At 38.7% G+C, this 17,756-nt stretch overlaps 1 protein-coding gene across 1 annotated transcript in view; it reads left to right on the top strand.

Annotated features, from left to right (window-relative positions):
- Positions 1–17,756, top strand: part of LOC104410131 (rap guanine nucleotide exchange factor 4-like) — a gene marked incomplete at its 3' end in the record, with an annotated part of 41,453 nt that overhangs the window by 4,767 nt on the left and 18,930 nt on the right. The window contains exons 2-3 of the mRNA XM_010020210.1: positions 6,789–6,801; positions 8,010–8,016. Of these exons, the coding sequence (XP_010018512.1) occupies positions 6,789–6,801; positions 8,010–8,016 (20 nt within the window). The remainder of the gene's footprint in view (positions 1–6,788; positions 6,802–8,009; positions 8,017–17,756) is intronic.

Raw genomic sequence — 17,756 nt, 5'->3', positions numbered from 1 at the left:
CTGTATTGATGCTTAACAATGTGGGTTTTCTCACAATCACTCATTCTAATTGCTGGAGCAACATTTTGGTTATTATAAAGCTGGAGACTGACAACCACAGTTGTCTCCTCTGTGCTTTTACGTCCTCTACTGGTGCCCAAGTAGGAAATGAGTAAAGAAATAGCCCATTCTGCTCTGGACACGTGAGATACATGATCATTTTAAAGAAGGGAGTACTGCAGAAATGAATTAGAGAGACACAGGGATCAATATGGGAAAGAACAGAGGACAAACCAACCCATCAGGAGCATGAATCTCCACTCTGCTATAGAGTGTGGTGCTGAATGCTTTTTTTCTGTTGTCAGTAAATGTCTTAAACTCCTTTGCAAACTGTGGGTGCTATGCCAAAGAGCATAGAAAGAATAGATATCTGTGATTAATAACAATTATTCTATTTATTCTAGTTGATAGTCAAAACATCCTAACCCTGCTAATGATTCTAGCTGAAGTTTTATATTGTTTTCCATAATGGAATCTCCATATTTCAGTTTGCTAAAAAAAACCCCACATCTTCAAGAAACTACACCAAAAAAAAAAAAAAAAATCATCTACTTGAAAGGAAGGCTGAAAAATTAAGTGCTCAAAAGCAGAACATTTCAAGAATAGAGGCTGACTGAGCAGTGTTAATGAAGTCCTCTTACCCATGTTTGTTATGGTACAGACTTCAGTTCTTTGTTTTTTTTATGGTACAGACTGATAACTTGCTCACATATATTTTTGCTGTGACACACTCCATTAAAATTACATCACATCAAAACCATGCATGCTTGGTTTTTGTACAACTTGATCTCTGTGACTGCTTAAAACCTACATAAATTTGTGCTTTTTTCATTGGAAGCATGCAAACTGAAAGGGGGAAAGTGCTTCTTCATCTCCTTTGTGCTGAGGAAACCATACCGAGCACAGAAGATATAAGCAGATTAAGTTGTGCAAATTCATGCAGTCATTCTTGCTAGTGGCTGAAGAATATGTCTGTTTCTCTGAAATCTCTCTCATGCTTTATTCCATAATGTTCCCTGTGTTGTCTTCTGGTTTCTATTGTGATAGAGTTGCAGGAGCTCCCCCTAGTGCACGAAGTAAGATTTGAGAAACATGGCTCGAGTTGGTGAAGCTTAGAAGCTGAAACATCTCCTTTATGTTTTTCATATAATGACTCCAAGTCTTCTAGTCTGGAAGCTTATTAGAAGTGATTTTTTGAAGGTATTTTGTGTAGCAAAGCTGCTATAGGATGTGCTGAAATACTCCTCTGAAAGTCACCTTTTCATCCATCATTTTCTCTTGTTGATTTGATGTGATAAAATGTAGATTTGTTTTCTTTACTGAATTTTCAATAAGACTTAGGTGCCATGCTCATATTTATGTACGTAAATAATTGGAGCAATTGTAAAAGCCTGATTTGCTATTTTATCAACTCTAAATGCATTTACTAAAATTATATCCAAAAAATCTTTCAGTTGACAGAGAAGGACATAATCTATGTGTTAATTCTCCGAATATTGCAAGTTTCAACATTGCCAGGCAAATAAATATTCATTTATTTCATTTTTCAAGCACTTAAGTATAGCTCTGGGTATTTGAAAGTATACTGTTTGTAAAGAGGAAATTACAATTCACTAGATGCAGCCTTGAAGAGACCACACAAGACACCAGTAATAATTGTGTTCATTCACCGTAAACAGCAATAATCACAATAATTTTACTTCTGATTTCCCTATATTTCAATTTACTTTTCCCAGATGACCGAGAAGAAAGCTTATCTCTTAACGTATTCAGTAGATTGTCAAATGTGGAATTTGATAGAGCATTAGCAGGCTGCTAAGGGAAATAGTTCACATGTTCATGAACTTGTGAGCCTACAAGAAAGAATAAACAGAGAGAGCAAGCAGGAAGGCAGGCAGTGTCCTAGCAAGGTGCAATGACAAGGTGTTTGTTTGGAAGTAACCTCTCCAATAGTCACATGAAAACTGTTATAACCAAATTGATTTTCTATGAGGATGGTTTATATAACTGTCCAGTGATAGGTGATAATTCCTATCCTCTCTTGGGCTCTGTGCAAGGGTCAGTTCTCTTATACAGTGTTAGCATAGGGTTAAAGAAATAGCTCCCTTTCATTTTCTGTTTTTGAAGTGGTTGCATAAAGAACTATGCAAAAATATTTTTAAATGTCTTCATGCAGTCCTAACGGTACCAGTTACTTTTAGGGGCTGCTCTGATATTTTGGCACCAATTTCACATATATGAAAGTAATTTGCTTAGAGGTCTGTTAAAGTTCTTTTTGCTCTGAGTGGAAGTGCTCAGGGTTCAATCATTATCACAGCCTGTAACAATTTGGCTAGTGCAGAGGCTGTGCATATAGTCCCTGGCAATGAGTCACATGGTGACAGCATATGGCAGGAGAGATAACAAAGACAGGAGTGTGAGATGAGTAGGAGTCTGTGAAAAATATATTTTTCATATGTTAGTAATGAACATCATAAAAAATGTGAAGGTCTTTATATGTCATCAGAGCTCTTTAATGTAAAAAAATATTGTTTGTAGGTCTGTGGCTTACATAAGTAAGCTTTGCATAAACTAAATCGTGGCAGAACCACCAGGGAAAGTTTTGGTACATCACTAATCTCCAGTTCCAGCCATATGGAGATGGTACACAGCTGTAGGCTTCCCTTCCAAATGCTAGTGTGATGCCTTAACGAAAAGCTTGCACCGTGCCATCTTCTGTTAGACAATGCAGCTACCTGATAATCTGTGAAATATCTATGACCCATGATTTTATTGTGTACCCTGAATTCTGGAGACCCTAAAGGCAGTTTTCTTCTACTGTATCTAATCATATAATTGAGCTCCAATCTGATCAATACAGATCTAGCCACAGCAGTCCCAAATATGAAACCTGCAGATGTGATGAGTGATTCTCATTTGCTCTCTTACTATGTAAGTGTGTGTAGCATTGTGTATCAAAAAGAACAGAAACTTTGGTCCAGGCTGGTGTGCATTTACTAGTGTGCCTGTCAAAATAACTTCATTTCTCTTCAGTGTGTACTTGATCCAGTTGAAGAATCTCTAGCCCTTGAAGCCTTTCCATTAATTTGGAAGAATATGGTCCCTTGTTTCTACAATGAGCAGTTTTCATTGTGGTGGTTCTAAGGTTGAATATAGCTGTCTACAATGATAGTGAGATTGGTAAGAGATGGAGGCAAGATCTCTGTTGGTAGCTGAATTAAACTTTTTGCAGAAAAGGCCAGAATTTTGCAATCTACAGATGCTAAAGAAATATTTTAAATTTTACCCTCATTTTCTAAGAGCAATAACAACAGAGGATTAAATATATGTAGGTATATTTCACTTTTAAAATATAAACAAATTGCTACATTTATTCTGAGAGAAGATGAATAATGGGAAAAATAGTGAATAGTGCCCAATAGCAGCCCAGTTGAGTGAATAGTCAGCACCTGAAGACAGCCTCCTTTTCTTGTCACAGCTGCAAAACATTCCGCTCTTTGCTCAAAAATGGAAAACCAAGCTTGAAAAAGCGTGTCTGCATCTGTATCCTTCTGTAAGTGCTGTAGCGACTTTCTGAGTCATTGTGAAACCACCTGTGAGATCCAGATCAGGGGAGTGTGGGTTTTTTTTCATGAGCGAGGAATGCAAAGATGGAGAATGAAAAGCATGGGAGAGAGAGAGAGACCTCCTCTGTTACCATCAGAACAATCCATATACTTGAGTCAGTGCTAGAGCTAAACTATGTAAGATTTTAATTCCATGACTTTTACATCTGAGTATTAATATGTATGACCTCCAGAGTATTTGTCTGAATGAGGAATCCCCTCAAGCAGTTATTGTTGTTGTTCTGGTGCTCTCCACTTCTCTTGCCTTTTTTTTTTTTTAAGTTTTATTTTTATGTCAGCGCTTATTGCAATTTATGTGTATCTTAAAGTCCTGCAGTTCTTGTTTGTGCTGGGTGCTGTGGTGCAAAGGAGGGATGGATGCCCCTGCTAAAAAGAGCTTGCAGTCACAGAAAAGATGGAGTGACTGTCAGAAAGATGCTGCTTTACTCAGAACATTGAAAGGTGTGGGATTGATTTGTGTTCATACATTCCAAAATGAGTTATCTTCCAGGAGCTTATTGTGATCAGTCCTTGGTGTGAAAATCCTAAGTGACACTGGAAGTGGGAGGAAGAAGTTTGGAAATCAGTAGACAAATGAAAACCTGATGTATTTGTTCGTTAATCTTGTCATTTGGATGGGATCTAACACACACTGTTGGCCTGCTTCAGAGTGACAGAGTAAGCAAGTGCTCACCTCCTCCCCGACTAACCTCACCGTTACAGGGTTACAGAGGTGCATGGGGTAGCATGGAAAAGGCAATTTGGCTGAAGAGATGTTTTCCCTTTCTGACTCCTCTTGCCTAGCTAAATGACTGAAATTTCTAGAAAATGCTGTAATTTGTAAAATACTCAATATTGTGAAGTAGGTGTGGGACCTTCTTTCAATAGGATCATCACTCTCAGTTCCAGTTGTCTGGGGAAACAGCATATTGCCTTACCTGCCAGTGCTGGCAAGGGAAGTCTGATAATATATGCTGTGGAGTCACATTTGATGACTCTTGCTCCTTGGCTGTGTCTTCTGTATGATTCTGCCCAAACCCATAAAAAACATGCACATATGCTCCATTTATCTTTTGCGGTTGAAAGGCAGAAAGAGTGGGTAATTATGCTGAGAAAAAAAGATAGTTCTTTTCAAGGTTCATGTCTTCAGACAAGTCAAGCGTATAGAGTAACACATTTGGCACTTATATTTGAAACAGCAAAATGATTTTTTTTTTGAATCTTGTAATTATTTTCTCAAGTTTGGCAGAAAAATTGGATCAAGATCTTAAAATCAGATTCCTTCTAGTCACTCATATAATCTCTTGCAGAGCATTTTGACTGCCTGTCCTACAATGCATGTTGGAAATTGGTATTCCGAAAAGTCAATTACAGTTCTGAGTCAGTAAGAAATTATCAATATGTCTGATCTGATCATTTAGCCGCATCTTTTTTTTTTTGTCTGTGTACAGATGACAACTATTTGAGAGGTTAATAAATAGTGGGGAAAAGCTGTCCAGTGATATTTTTCTTTTTGTGTTCGCTAGTCAAGAGCAGGAGCCTGTTGGGCTGGCTCCATGTGGAGCAGCAACACCGAAACAAGTGTTTGGTTTGTAGTGCTCATCTAGAGCTATTCTGAGTTAGAATTGCTGAGGCAGAAATGTCCGATACCTACAGCAGAGCAGAAAATGTGATTAGGACCATTACCTCCAGTGATGGCTAAGGAGCAAGTGCTGCTCAGGTATTTAAAGTTTTATGATTTATGACTTTTATTTATTCTTTTTGTGGATTTCCTTCTGGAAGAAAGCTAGGCATAAGTTGTGAACATGTTTGATCTTTGTGTGCTTTATCATCACTAATGCAGCTGTCTTAAAGATAGCAGTTAGTGAGGAAATACAAATACACATAGCTGAGTTGACTAGTAAAGAAATGAAAAGAATATATAATTTCGGTTCCAAAATAAAAATGGGGGGAGGGAAATCTTACTCCCAGTACCAGTTATAACACTGCTTCTAATTAGGATTACTCTGCCATACTTGTTTTCATTTTAGGAAATGAAATTATAAAAACAATTTGTATAATAACCTTATATATTAACTAGTCAGATAAAAAGCCGGTAGCTGAACAGGGGAGAATTATGATTAAGTCTTTGTAAACCTCCCAGTACTGCTTTGTCCATCCTCACTCTTTAAAATAGCTGATTTCAAATGTATGTATCTGAGAGGGCTAAAGAAACAGCTTCTCTCATGCCATTCTTTCCTTGTAGCCTTTTTCAGAGTGGCTCAGATGGTAGCTTTTCACCTGAACCCATTTTCTGACCCAGCCCACCTTAGAGCCATATGAGGGCCAGTAGTGACACCAGGAGTCACTGGAATAGGAAGATAGTGCAATAGGAAGATAGTGGAAGCATTATCTTCCATAGCAGAGCACATTTGGGCCCAGGAAGAACTGTGGGGCTGTGGTTGATGTTCCACAGCAGCTTCTAGTGACCTGCACTGGGACTGTGGGGCATCTGTCCTCCCTGGTGTCCCCCCTCCGATGTCCCTTCCTTCTATGTCCAACTACACGAGCCCTGTCTTCTTCCATCATTCCTGCTTGCCTGGTGGTAAGGGAGCAGAACTATCAGAAACACATAAACCTTTTATCTGAGGTCAATTTTCTGCTGTTCTGGATGAAAATTAGGTTCCTGGCCAGGACCAGCACAAGCGACAGGGCAGAGCATGAGTTCAGGACCATAGTGGTCATGTTTGAGGCTGTTATGAACTGTCTGCAGCCTTAAATGTCCAAATTCCATACAAAGCACTATCAGGTCTGTCAGTTATAGATTGAAACTCTCCCCTGCCCCAAACCTGGCATTTCTGCCAGCTCACATCAGCTGCAGGGGAAGCAGAGGGACAACTGGCAGGGGATCATTTTGTCAGGCCAGATTGCAGCTCTATTGCAGTTCACTGCTAAATCACACATGAATCTGTGTGATTTCAGTCTCCTGTGTTTAAATACAGATTTGTATGATGTATTCCTGTTATTACTGTAATACACATACACATCCAGGCAAATGTTTGTTCCTCTCTCCCTCCTTCCTCTTGAGTTGTCTTAATTGTTTACAGAGCCAGTCTAGATTAGGGATTTTTAGCTTGTGTTCTCCAGGCTGCTGGGTTCTGGCAGCTATTCCAGATGAGTCTGGGAAATGAACTGAAGAAAAGCCTATTGTCACTGGCTGCACAAGGTTCCTTATCTTGACTGGCAAAACTATAGGAGTCTACATGATAAAGAAGCCTAATACACCCCTCTCCCCTTTTGTTTCCTCTGATTCAGTTCACACTCGGTTGAGCGTCAGTGTTAGCTGCTGCAGATTCCAGGGCAATGCTGGAAAAACCTGTGTTGACAAAACTGTAACAATAAGGTTTCTGGCTTTCCTTATACTAGCCACTGCTCCACAGCAGTCCTAGGCCTGTGTAATAGAATGGCTCTCTTGTCTTCCTGATATACTGGTGCAAACTGGGGGAAGGAGGAGGGAGAAGAAAACCAAGAGGTTACCTTGCTAGAGCTCCTGAATGCTGCTTAGTGTGTTCAGTTTCTTCAGTGCTACAGTCAGTGTTCCTGAAATGCTGTCTTTTGTGTTTCATCTGGCTTTTCTGCTATGAGATGTGGGGTAGAGAACCAGGATTGCTGCGTGGAAAGTGCTGTGTGACCTTGTAGCAGTACGGACACAGGTCAATCTGCGATAATATTGGACTGCACTGTACCAGAAGTTCTTCTGGGGAGGATGCATCTTCCTTTCCCCAAGGCAGTCTCCTAGACCAACTGTCATGTAGAAGCTGAAGATTCCTTAAAAAAAAAAAAGTCTATTTCAGAAATGATGGAGTTTTTTAACACAATTTAGCTGGGAATGCATTCAGCATTTCCAGGCAAGATGGTTTGGATTACAGTTGGATTACAGTATTTAAACTTCTCTGGAACAGCAAACATTTTCACACTGTGATTGGCTTAACATAGTGCAACAGTCCTTATCCTTTATACAGCCCACAAAGAGTCACTGAGGAATCGGTTAAGCCAAAGGAGATTTTGAGATTATGTTTAAAAAGGAGGAGAGTGGTTGACAGATGGCAGGGACAGAATTTCAGCTGGACGAAGCAATATTTTTAGCGATGATGTGAAAATTAACACTAACATTAAAGAGAGAGGAGAAAGAGGATAAATTACAAAATACATACAATAGGTCCCTTTCCATTTCACAAGGACAGGGCAGGTTCTGTGATATCCCTGAAAGCCAGACATCACAGAATTTACACAGCTTGGGCTACATACCGAGAGAGGTAAAAAGAGGTCATCTCTTTCAGAAGTGTACTATGGTGAATTGGGATGTAAAGAGATGTAGTTAGCTAGGGAAAATGTCAGGTAGAGTTATTCCATCTCTCACTGTCAGTCCTGGGTTAATTATTGCAGTGCTCTGTGTGCATTTGTGGAGCCGATTTGTTCTCAAGTTGCAATAAAGACTCATTTAGCAACAGGAGCAGCTCAGAATACATTTAGAAATGTCTGTCCCTCACTAGTTATCAGGAAAGATGAAGTGAAATTCAAAACAATAAGAACATATGTGAACAGACCTGGTTTAAATGGTAGCAAGTTGGGTGGCTGCAAGCTGTGTAGGAAGTTAGGAGGAGGGAAGGAGCAAATTTACAAATATGAAATATTTACTATTTTCCAATGCTAATTAAATTTTGTACAGATTGCCAGGAATTAATAATATTATTCTTTTGCTCTTTTCTTGGGGAATACCCACTGTTCACACAGATGCACATTAACTCAATGTTTGCATTTTATTTATTGATTGTTTCCATCACTTTACAGAATAAATGTGAAAAACAGCATTTTAATTCATGTTGTTCAGATCTAATAATTTGATTCCAAATGCCTTTGTATGTTTTTAATTAATACAATTACTGCCACTAAAGTATCTGAAGAACACTGAACTAACTGATTAACTAATACAGCAGTTATGAGTTTCATTTCATGCTAGTTAAATATATGAGACTACAACTGGATTTTACTTCAAAGGAAAAAGAAAAGCCCTTACCCTTCATAGCCAGTATTTCCCCCCGAACTCATTTTTTATTCTTTACCCATTATTGAATCAGATAGCGATGTGCCCTCATAGCAGGAAGAAGTAATGATGCTGAAGGGTTGTCCTCTGGAGATGCATGTTGTCCCTCATGGCCAGGTCCCTTCTGTTTTGGTTAGATCTGTCAGGCCATGAAGGTTCACTGTGGTTAGCAGAGCTGTGGTGGTACTAACACATTCCAGTTAGGGACAGGAGCTGTATCTTGCATCAGAAGCACTAGGAAGAAGGCTACAATCCAGTTTTGAAAACCACACAATAGATAAACTATGCTGTCTGAGAAACTTGGATGCAACAGGATAGGCAGCAGGTAGGTTAAGCACATCAGCACCCTCCACTTTGACAATCTTTTTTGTAGACATCATGGGAAATAGAAGTTTTAAGGAAGATAAGAGGCTTGTTTTGTGGATATTTGCCAGGAGCAGAATGCTTGTCTTTTCCACTGACGCACAAATATGTAAATTAAACAGAAGTGCTTGAATGGGTTTCATGCTGGTGACAGAAGACTTAAAGCTGTTAAAGTAAAGAAATACTTGGCTGAAAGTAGAATATGCTTTTTTTAAAACGTGTTCTGGTCTAGCTATCAGTGTGGTGTTTCTTTCCTCTGTTTACTTTCATATACTACAGGAAAAAAAACATTTACCTTTTTTAGCAAATATGTTCTATGTAGATGGAAAGTATCAATATAGATCATTAAAAATTTCCTTCCACGAAGTAGGGTAACAGTTTTGCTCTGGGTATTGTTAAATTGTTCTTTCTCAGTTTCATTTCTAGCAAAAATTTGTTTCTTAAATGAAAACAGAAAGAAGAACAAGGAGTAGACAGGGAAGCTGGAATCTGAGGCATTTGCGCTGCACTCCTCCAATATTTCTTCATTTCATGTATGCTCACACAATATACTGTCCTGAACTTACAGAAGAAGGAATGTGGAATCACCCGAAGAGACACAAACCGGGTTTAAATTAACTTTTTTTCCCTGCTCGCTAGAGACTACCTTGTTGCTGACCTCCCCAGATAATTCAGGAGGTAACCTTCAATGCCCTCTAGTCCCGTCTCACTTTGACGACTTTTCCTTTCTGCATTATAAATCATTATAAAATGCTTGGAATGATTTTGTAGGCACTACACTTCCAGGATTTCAGGTGCAGCATTCAGCAGTGTTTTCAGTTGCTTATTCTTGTCACTTGTCAGAGATGGCAGTAGATATTGTCGTCCCCATTTTACAGGTGGAGAAGTTGAAACACTCAGAGGTGGAATCACAAGCTGGGGTCATACAATACATACACTGCTATCAACCAGGAGGCAGTGGTGCTCTTGCCTTACTTGGGTGGTGTTTTGACTACACTAAAGAGTTTTACCATTGATTTAAATAGGTTCACAATTTCACCCCCTAATTCCCACTCCACTCAGTTTTTGTCACCCTTATGTTTGGCATGAAACCACTTCATCTAAAATTTCACCACCTAGTTCTCAGAGGGCAGTTCTGGCATCTGGGTGTAACCAAAGCATAGGAGAGCCCATCCATGTGTGCAGTCGTTATAAAGCTGTCTGGAAAGAAGGGAAATAAATCCTCCAGAAGCTCATTAATCTTTAACTTCCCTTCAGTTTGCCTTTTGAATAGTTACTGTGTACTTACAGTATGGGTGAGGAGCAGGTCTTGGAAAACAGTAACCTTGCTGCCTAGTACTTATACTTTTTCATCTGCGTCATAATAGTTCATTTCTCAAGAAGTGAATAATTTCAGGTAAACATGCTATTAAAGCCATGGATACTAAGAAACCAGTAATTCTCATGGGAGACAATGAAAAAACTGCTTTGTTCTTTTGTAGGTAAAAAAAATTGCAGCAGCAGAGAAACTTGGAACAATGCTGGCTTGAGATTCCTTATGACAACTGTAGTCACACCTCTATCAGAATATCGGGAATGCTCACAGCGGAGTTAGCATTTTCTGACATTTTATTCAATGCATGCAGTGTAGTTATAGCAGCTGTTTCATTGTAGCAGGGAAGCAGAAAAATGACAGGAAAATAAGACATCATTAGCCATGTTCTGGGGGTTTTTGTGCACTGGTCATAGTCTGTTTCAACATTCTTTTTCCCTTTGACATTCACAGTGAAGTATCATTTTTGGTAATGGCTGAATCATTTTGTGTTAAAAGGATGGACATTTACAGTTTGTCAAAAAAAACATTGTAGAAGTGTTAATAATGCAATTTCAATTTAACTTTCTAAAATGAATTTACTACATTGATTGTATTTGAGAATTTAAAGGGACACATTTTCCTGTTTATACTATTAATACATGTAGATTACTAAAGAAAAGCAATTTTAGAATGGATTTTAAAATATAACTTAGTCTTCACACTGTATTGTATTTAAAGAATACAGATTTTGAAACAGTCGTCATTACTGTGAATATTTTGAGAGGTCAGCCCATTTGCTGACAGTATTCAAAGCATTTTACAAAGGTAGAAATTATTAGTATTCCTCTCTCCAAAAAGGAGAAAATGAAACACAGTGTGATTACATGATTTGTGCAAGGTCATGCAGTCAGAAAAAAAAAAAGAATAAAACTGAGCTATCATAACCACTGGTCCTGATAATTTCTACTAGTCTATTTTCTCAGTTTAGTTAGTTTGTAGTTAGTTAAATATATAGACTGCAGAGGCTGTATTTTATGGAACTCCAAGGATTTTTAAAATATGATTAATTTCTATTTCTGTGGAAGTTCCCTGGTTTTGCAAACGTCCTTGTGGCTGTGTTCCTCTTTTCATACCTTGCCCTGCTTCTCACTTTCTCTGTTTATGGATATTTCTTAAGAAACTGGTTGTCTTTTGTGAGCATGGGTGGTTTGAAGATGCTTTGGTAATACAATTTACACTACCTAGACTGGCTACAGGTCCTTTAAATACTTTCATTGTTTGGTAACCATAGATGAAGAGCAGAAACAAGTGCTCTTTCTGGGTAATTTTTCCTTTGTTAGTTGCAAAGTGTTGTTAAGTCACCTACAGACCTGACATGAGGTCAGTACTTGTCAGTTTTGGACTTTTCCACTTAGGAGACGCGAGCAGGCACTTTGCTCTTTGACTACCAGTGCTGTCTTGTGGAGCGTGCTAGGGAGCACGGGTTGGATCTCTCAGATGCTACATATATTTGTGAGAAGATAGTGACGAGGTGACTGAAATGTTTCCAGCACGATAGTGATGATTGCATTTCTATTTCCACTTTTTTTGTCTTCTGGAGGAGCATGCTGAGGTCTCCCTGTAGATACAGCTGCGGTCCATACAGCTGCGGTTCAGGTTGGACAGAGCTCAGCCCTGGTAACGTGTCCCAGCCATCAGAAGCCCCTATGGCAGGGAGTGTGTGCCAGGGTTTCTTACTGACTGTGCACCCTGTGGGGCTGGTTAGAGGTCATGACATAGGTTGTTTTCTTATGACAAGCATTGTGATCAGCATGTTCTACTGCTCCAGAGATCCAGCATAGGCTATCAGAGCACAGAAATTCCTATGATATTCATTACATTTTCCTTCAACTGTTGTCAAAAATGCTTTTCAAATGATCTTTTTTATGACAGGATCTTTGGCCAGCTGCTTCTGTGATGTTTTTCAGCAAACTGCATTCACTAAGTGTATCTGCAGCATCCTAGTACAGGTTGGTGCAGTCTACATAGGCATGCTCTTTCTCTCTACAAAGGCTCTCATCCTTGGAATTCTTATCTTTGGTCTGATGTAGCTCAGGTAGATGACATATTATCAAACCCAGGCTATACGGATTTGAGAAAGAATGGTAAGAACAGAAGGAGAGGGTGTTGTGTGGGAGGGCTCTGGAGACTTCTGCTTATTGTCAGCTGTATCTTACTGACTTACTACACTTTCACCAATATTATGGGAATGGTTTTTTGTATGTTTTATTTCCTCCTGTGTGAACAAGGTAAGGCACTGATAACCTTTCAGAAGATGTATACAAGGATATTCAAGCATGGCAGTCATAAATGGCAGTCATCAGAAGTCATTTGGAATCATTAAGAACTGAAGATGCTCAGCTTCCTGAAAATACATTTAAGGGCCTGACTCAAACCCCATTGAGTCAATTAGGGACTTCCCAGTGATTTCAGTGGGATTTGGATTAGGCCTTAAATCACCAGTAGCAGTAACTAACGAAGATGTAAACAAACAGATCTCTTGTCATGTGGCTTTTGCTGCTGCCATTTTTTATTCCTTTGTTTCTTCTGGATTCCCTGCCAGCCAGCAGGAAAACAGGTTGTCGCTTGCAATTCTTTTCAGTGTCCCAGTTAGAAATAAAGGGATCAACAGTAGTGCACAGGTTTTTCTAATCACCCAGGTAACCTCACATGCCATGCTTAACTCCAATAAATATCAGACATGTCTGTTCAGAGATGAGCTACAGGAGGTTATGGGAAAAACATGATTAATTTGCTTTAGTTTTATTTCTTCTTAGTTCTTTGCGATACACAGCTCCTACATTAACACTTGAGAGTAGTAAGTTAGGTCCCCTCTATAATTTGATTCTGTAGATCTAGAGCATTCATTCGTATGTAAAGGCTCAGAAGAAACATTCCTTCACAGTTATTTAACAAGGGGGATAGAAAAATGTATTTTTATAAGAGATGTTCTTGGTTTTTATTTAACCAACTCAAATAACTTGACAAATACAGACCTCATATTAGGTCTCTGTTATCGTTGTTCATTATAGTGTTTATTTGTTTGCATATGGCTTGCTCAGTGATGTAAGAAGCACAGAAATAAAGGCAGCCCTTGCCCTATAGTTTGAAATCTAAGACCTATTTCTCCAGAGATAAAATGTGTGCATAAAATTATATACATGAATAGTCCTATTTAAATCTATGGCATTGCTCTCATGCATAAATATTTGAATCTTCAAAGGAATGGAAGCTAAAATTGTTACTTTCCCTGCTTCACCCCTATTTAAATAGGGAGTTCTGTGATTGACTTCATGAAGGGTTTGTCTGAATGGCCCAAATGTGATTCCATGAATGTACAGATATGGATTCTGTCAGTGTTAACGCTGAAAGCCATTTTGTCACAGTTTCTCATTATCATTTTCTGCTTCCCCCTACCAAACACCTGCAGCTTTCCCTTCTCTACCTTCCAGACCCATATGCACCTTATCCCCTACAGGGGGAATCAGCAGATCATAGTAAACCGTGTGTGTGCACTGGCTGGAAAAGTGCATGAAGTAGATAAAGCTCAAGATGGTACTGTTGTGTTGCTTTATCTCACACTAAAGGAAAACTAAGAGCAAGTACACTTGTCACTGCTGTGGCCAGGAGATGGGTAATAATTTGTAAACTTGGCTAGCATGTTTGAGCTCATCACATGATAACTTTTCCCGTATCCAGATGTCCTGAAAAATGTCAGTCATAGAGCTCGTGCGATACGTATGTACTTTAGTCACATTAATTTTTCAAAGATACTAGAATGTGTTAGGAAGGTAATTAAACACTTTGCTCACTCTGCTGTTTTGTAGGGAGAGCTACTTCTTTTTTCCTAAGTGCCTTCTAAGTATCCCCTAATGGGTGATCCAAGACTGTAAAGACTTACAAAACATATTTTGGTCTTCAGCCAAGCCGTGACTATTATCCTAAAATACGATCCCTTACATAATCCATTTTTAATCTGATGGGAAGTTCTTGCTGGAACACTGTGTCTCCTATTAACTAGCTGATATTATATTTCTCTGCCTTTGAAGCATGACTTGCCTTCCTATAGCAAACTCAGTCCAAGCCTTGTCCATTTGTTGTATTTCAGCTCATCGCTAGTGCAGTCAGAGTTCACTGCAGTAGCTTTGAAAGGCAGTAACTTTGAGGAGACTCTTGGCTGGGCAGGACTTTTGGATGGCAAGGATGTTGTTCCTCAGTAGGAGTGACTGCCTCGCTTTCTTGTTTGGGCTTGTAGCTCTGGGGTTGTTATTGCTGTTCATCTCTTTAAGCACCACCTTGTGGTTGAACTAATTTTAGACATGTAAAGGTGTCGAAAATTGCACAGTGCCATATAGTGAGGCTAAAAAGTACTTCAGGAAAGTATCTGGTTCATCCCTAAGCCACATGCACAATTCACTGTAGCTGTGTCGCTCCTGACAGATACCTTAACATATCTTCCTAAGCCTCCAGCGATGGAGGAACCACTCATCCCTGGCAATCTGTGCCAGTATTCACTGTCCACACCATTAGAAAAGCTTCACTGATGCCTAACCTGAATTTTTCTTACTCCAATTTAAACCCTTTTTTCCCGAACTCTGCACCAGTGGACTAGGTCACTTCTTTCTTCTTTTCAATGACCTTTTAAATCTGACGACTTTTTAATCACACTTCTGCTAAGACTTGCCTTTTCCTTAGCTGAACAACTTCGATTATTTGTGTTGTGCTTTCTGATAATTCTTGTTGCTCTCCTGTTGGTTTAGATGCTCTTGAAGTGGGACACAGTGCTTCAGCTTAGGTCTCATCTAGGATGGTTAAAGCAGAGCTGTGTTATATATCTGATCTGTTATTACATCCCAGTGCAGTACTTGTTGCTTTCACACAAGTATGGCATTGCTTACTCAGTTCTGTTTAATATCTATTATAAACCCTCTTTTTCAGTGTAACTGTGCTAGGACACTAGTTCCCTACCCTGTCTCTATATAGCTGATTCTGCCTGCTTCAGAAAAGTAGTCAGAACTATCCGTGTTGCATAACAACATTATTTTTTTCAGATCGATGTCCAAACTGTATCAAATTTTAAACTTACTCTCCAGTGTATGTGCAGTCCCTCCCATCCTGAAATCTCCTGCAAAATCAGTGTACATCCTACTTCATCCCATGTTAATATTTAACATTATCAGATGAGATATATTCTTGAGAATGCTGCTCAGACCAGACCTCTGACATTAATGCCAGTTTGGCTTTGCTTCACTGATAATTGCTTTTAAAATGTACTTTTCCAACTGGCTTTGCACCTATTTTGTAAGAATTTATTCTGCCCTTTGCAGAAGAGGACATCTTAGGAGGCAGTGCTAAAGTCTTGTTAAAGAGTTGCAAGTCTACTTTTTCGTCCCTAATCTATCAGTGTTGCAACCTGGTTATGGGGAAAAAAAATTTAGGTCAGGGTGGCATGATTTGTTCTTTGTTAATATACAGCACGTGTGACTGTTCTTTACCAGGTGCTTATAAATGGACTTTTTCTAGGAAGACAAGTTAAGCTGATATGTCTTTATTTTTTCAGCTCCTTCTTTTCCCATATTTCTGTTTTTGGCTGCCTGCCTTACTCCCGATGAGTTGTCAGAGGTGACTGCTGGTGGTTCAGAGGTGGCTGCAGCCCCCTTTAAATTTCTTTGAGTTCCTGCATGAAATTCTACAAACCCAGCCAAACTGAAAATAGCTGATTCAACTAATAGCTAATTTAATACTCATTCTTCTTTTTTTTTTTTCCATGATGAGATTTTACTCCTGACACTCTGTTACTTACGATATTAGCTATCTCTCTGCCACTGATCTTTCTAATGAACACTGGTACAAAAATTAAATGAACTGTTTCTGGCCTTCTTGAATTATCTGTCAATACATTTTCCTCTGTTGAACAGCAGATGAGCACTTGTTATTTTCTTTGTATTACTACTCATGAACTTGTGGAATATTTTTTGTTCCTCTAGTATATATCATATGTGTGGTGAGTATTGTTTCTTTAAGTAACTTACCAGCTCTCTGTAACTCCTTTTACCTTACACTTGCCCTCCCATGACCTGCTTCAGGAATTCAGCTATCAGTATTCAGGCTTTAATGAAATTTTTCTTCCTAGTCCATTGTTTCTAACTTTGATGTTCTTACTTCCTTCTGTGAAGTTCTGACACTGGATCAATTCATGATCACCTTCCCCCAAGTTACCTTCTGTCTTTGCAGCTGATTCTTCTGTATTGGTCAGGATCAAATGCAGGTGAACAAGCAGCTTTCCTGCTGCTTTCCGCATATTCTTGTGCTGTGTCTTCGCTTTCACTTTGGGTTTTTTCTGTACTTTTAGGTTGAATCAGGTTTCTTCTAAATGCTCCCTTTTATTCTGTTTTGATTAGGATGGAGATTAATTGACAATTTTTTCACCTATTAGTTTTATGCATTTTTGTTGGAGCTTAATGGAAACTCTAAAGAACAAAAATGTGCATTCATTTGCATTAGTCTATTGCTGTAAAAGTCTCTTATATTTTTAGTCTTACACATTTTATCTCTCCTTTGAAGTATATTCCTAACTAGAGTTAAAATCTGGAAGGTGAGTTGAATATATTGTGCTTTATTGATCTAAAAAAAATATCTTTTAAGAATGCAGAATTTAAAAATAATTCTCATAATGACTTCAATGCCAATTTAACCAACCAGATAAGTGTGTATTTACCTTCAATCTCATTGAATTTGTTGAGGACTTGAAATCCTTTTAAAAGAAAATGGAAGCAAAAATTAATACTCGAGTGATATCACTGACTTCATTGTTTATTTATGTACCTGTTTGAAACTGTTATTCGATGGTTTTGTTTGCATTAGAGGCACCTTTCAAAAGATTCTTGCTATTCTTAGCGTGCTTTAACTGCAAATGTAGACTGTCTAAAGCATGCTCTGTACAGTTGCAGAAACCAAGAAATACCAAGGGATGCCCTTCTGGTGGGACAGAGAGGTTTGTAACTTAAATGAGTCTTTGAAAAGTTGTTGGCTTATTAATGAGAAAAATCAGGAATCCAAATTTAATTGTATTGATTTGCCTTTTCAGAGACTTCTTATGAGGTGCGAGTAGAAATGAAAACCCATTTGCGTTGTTTCTGATATACAGACTTCTCTGTTAAGATTATCTTATCTTTATTGATTTCTGTCATGTGCTTCCCTCATTTTCCCCTTCCTGGCTGACCTACAGTCTCCTGGTGCATTCGTAGCTCCTAGCACTATTTGATTATTACAAGGACTTTGTCACATCGTTAAAAGCCTGTGGGAGCTAATGAACAGATTAAGAAAACTGATA

Source organism: Nestor notabilis, unplaced genomic scaffold (genome assembly GCF_000696875.1).
Source record: "Nestor notabilis isolate BGI_N333 unplaced genomic scaffold, ASM69687v1 scaffold30348, whole genome shotgun sequence".
NCBI classification, from domain to species: Eukaryota; Metazoa; Chordata; class Aves; order Psittaciformes; family Psittacidae; genus Nestor; species Nestor notabilis.
The sequence above is the reverse complement of the archived record's forward strand: the minus strand, read 5'-3'. Positions and strand labels throughout refer to the sequence as shown.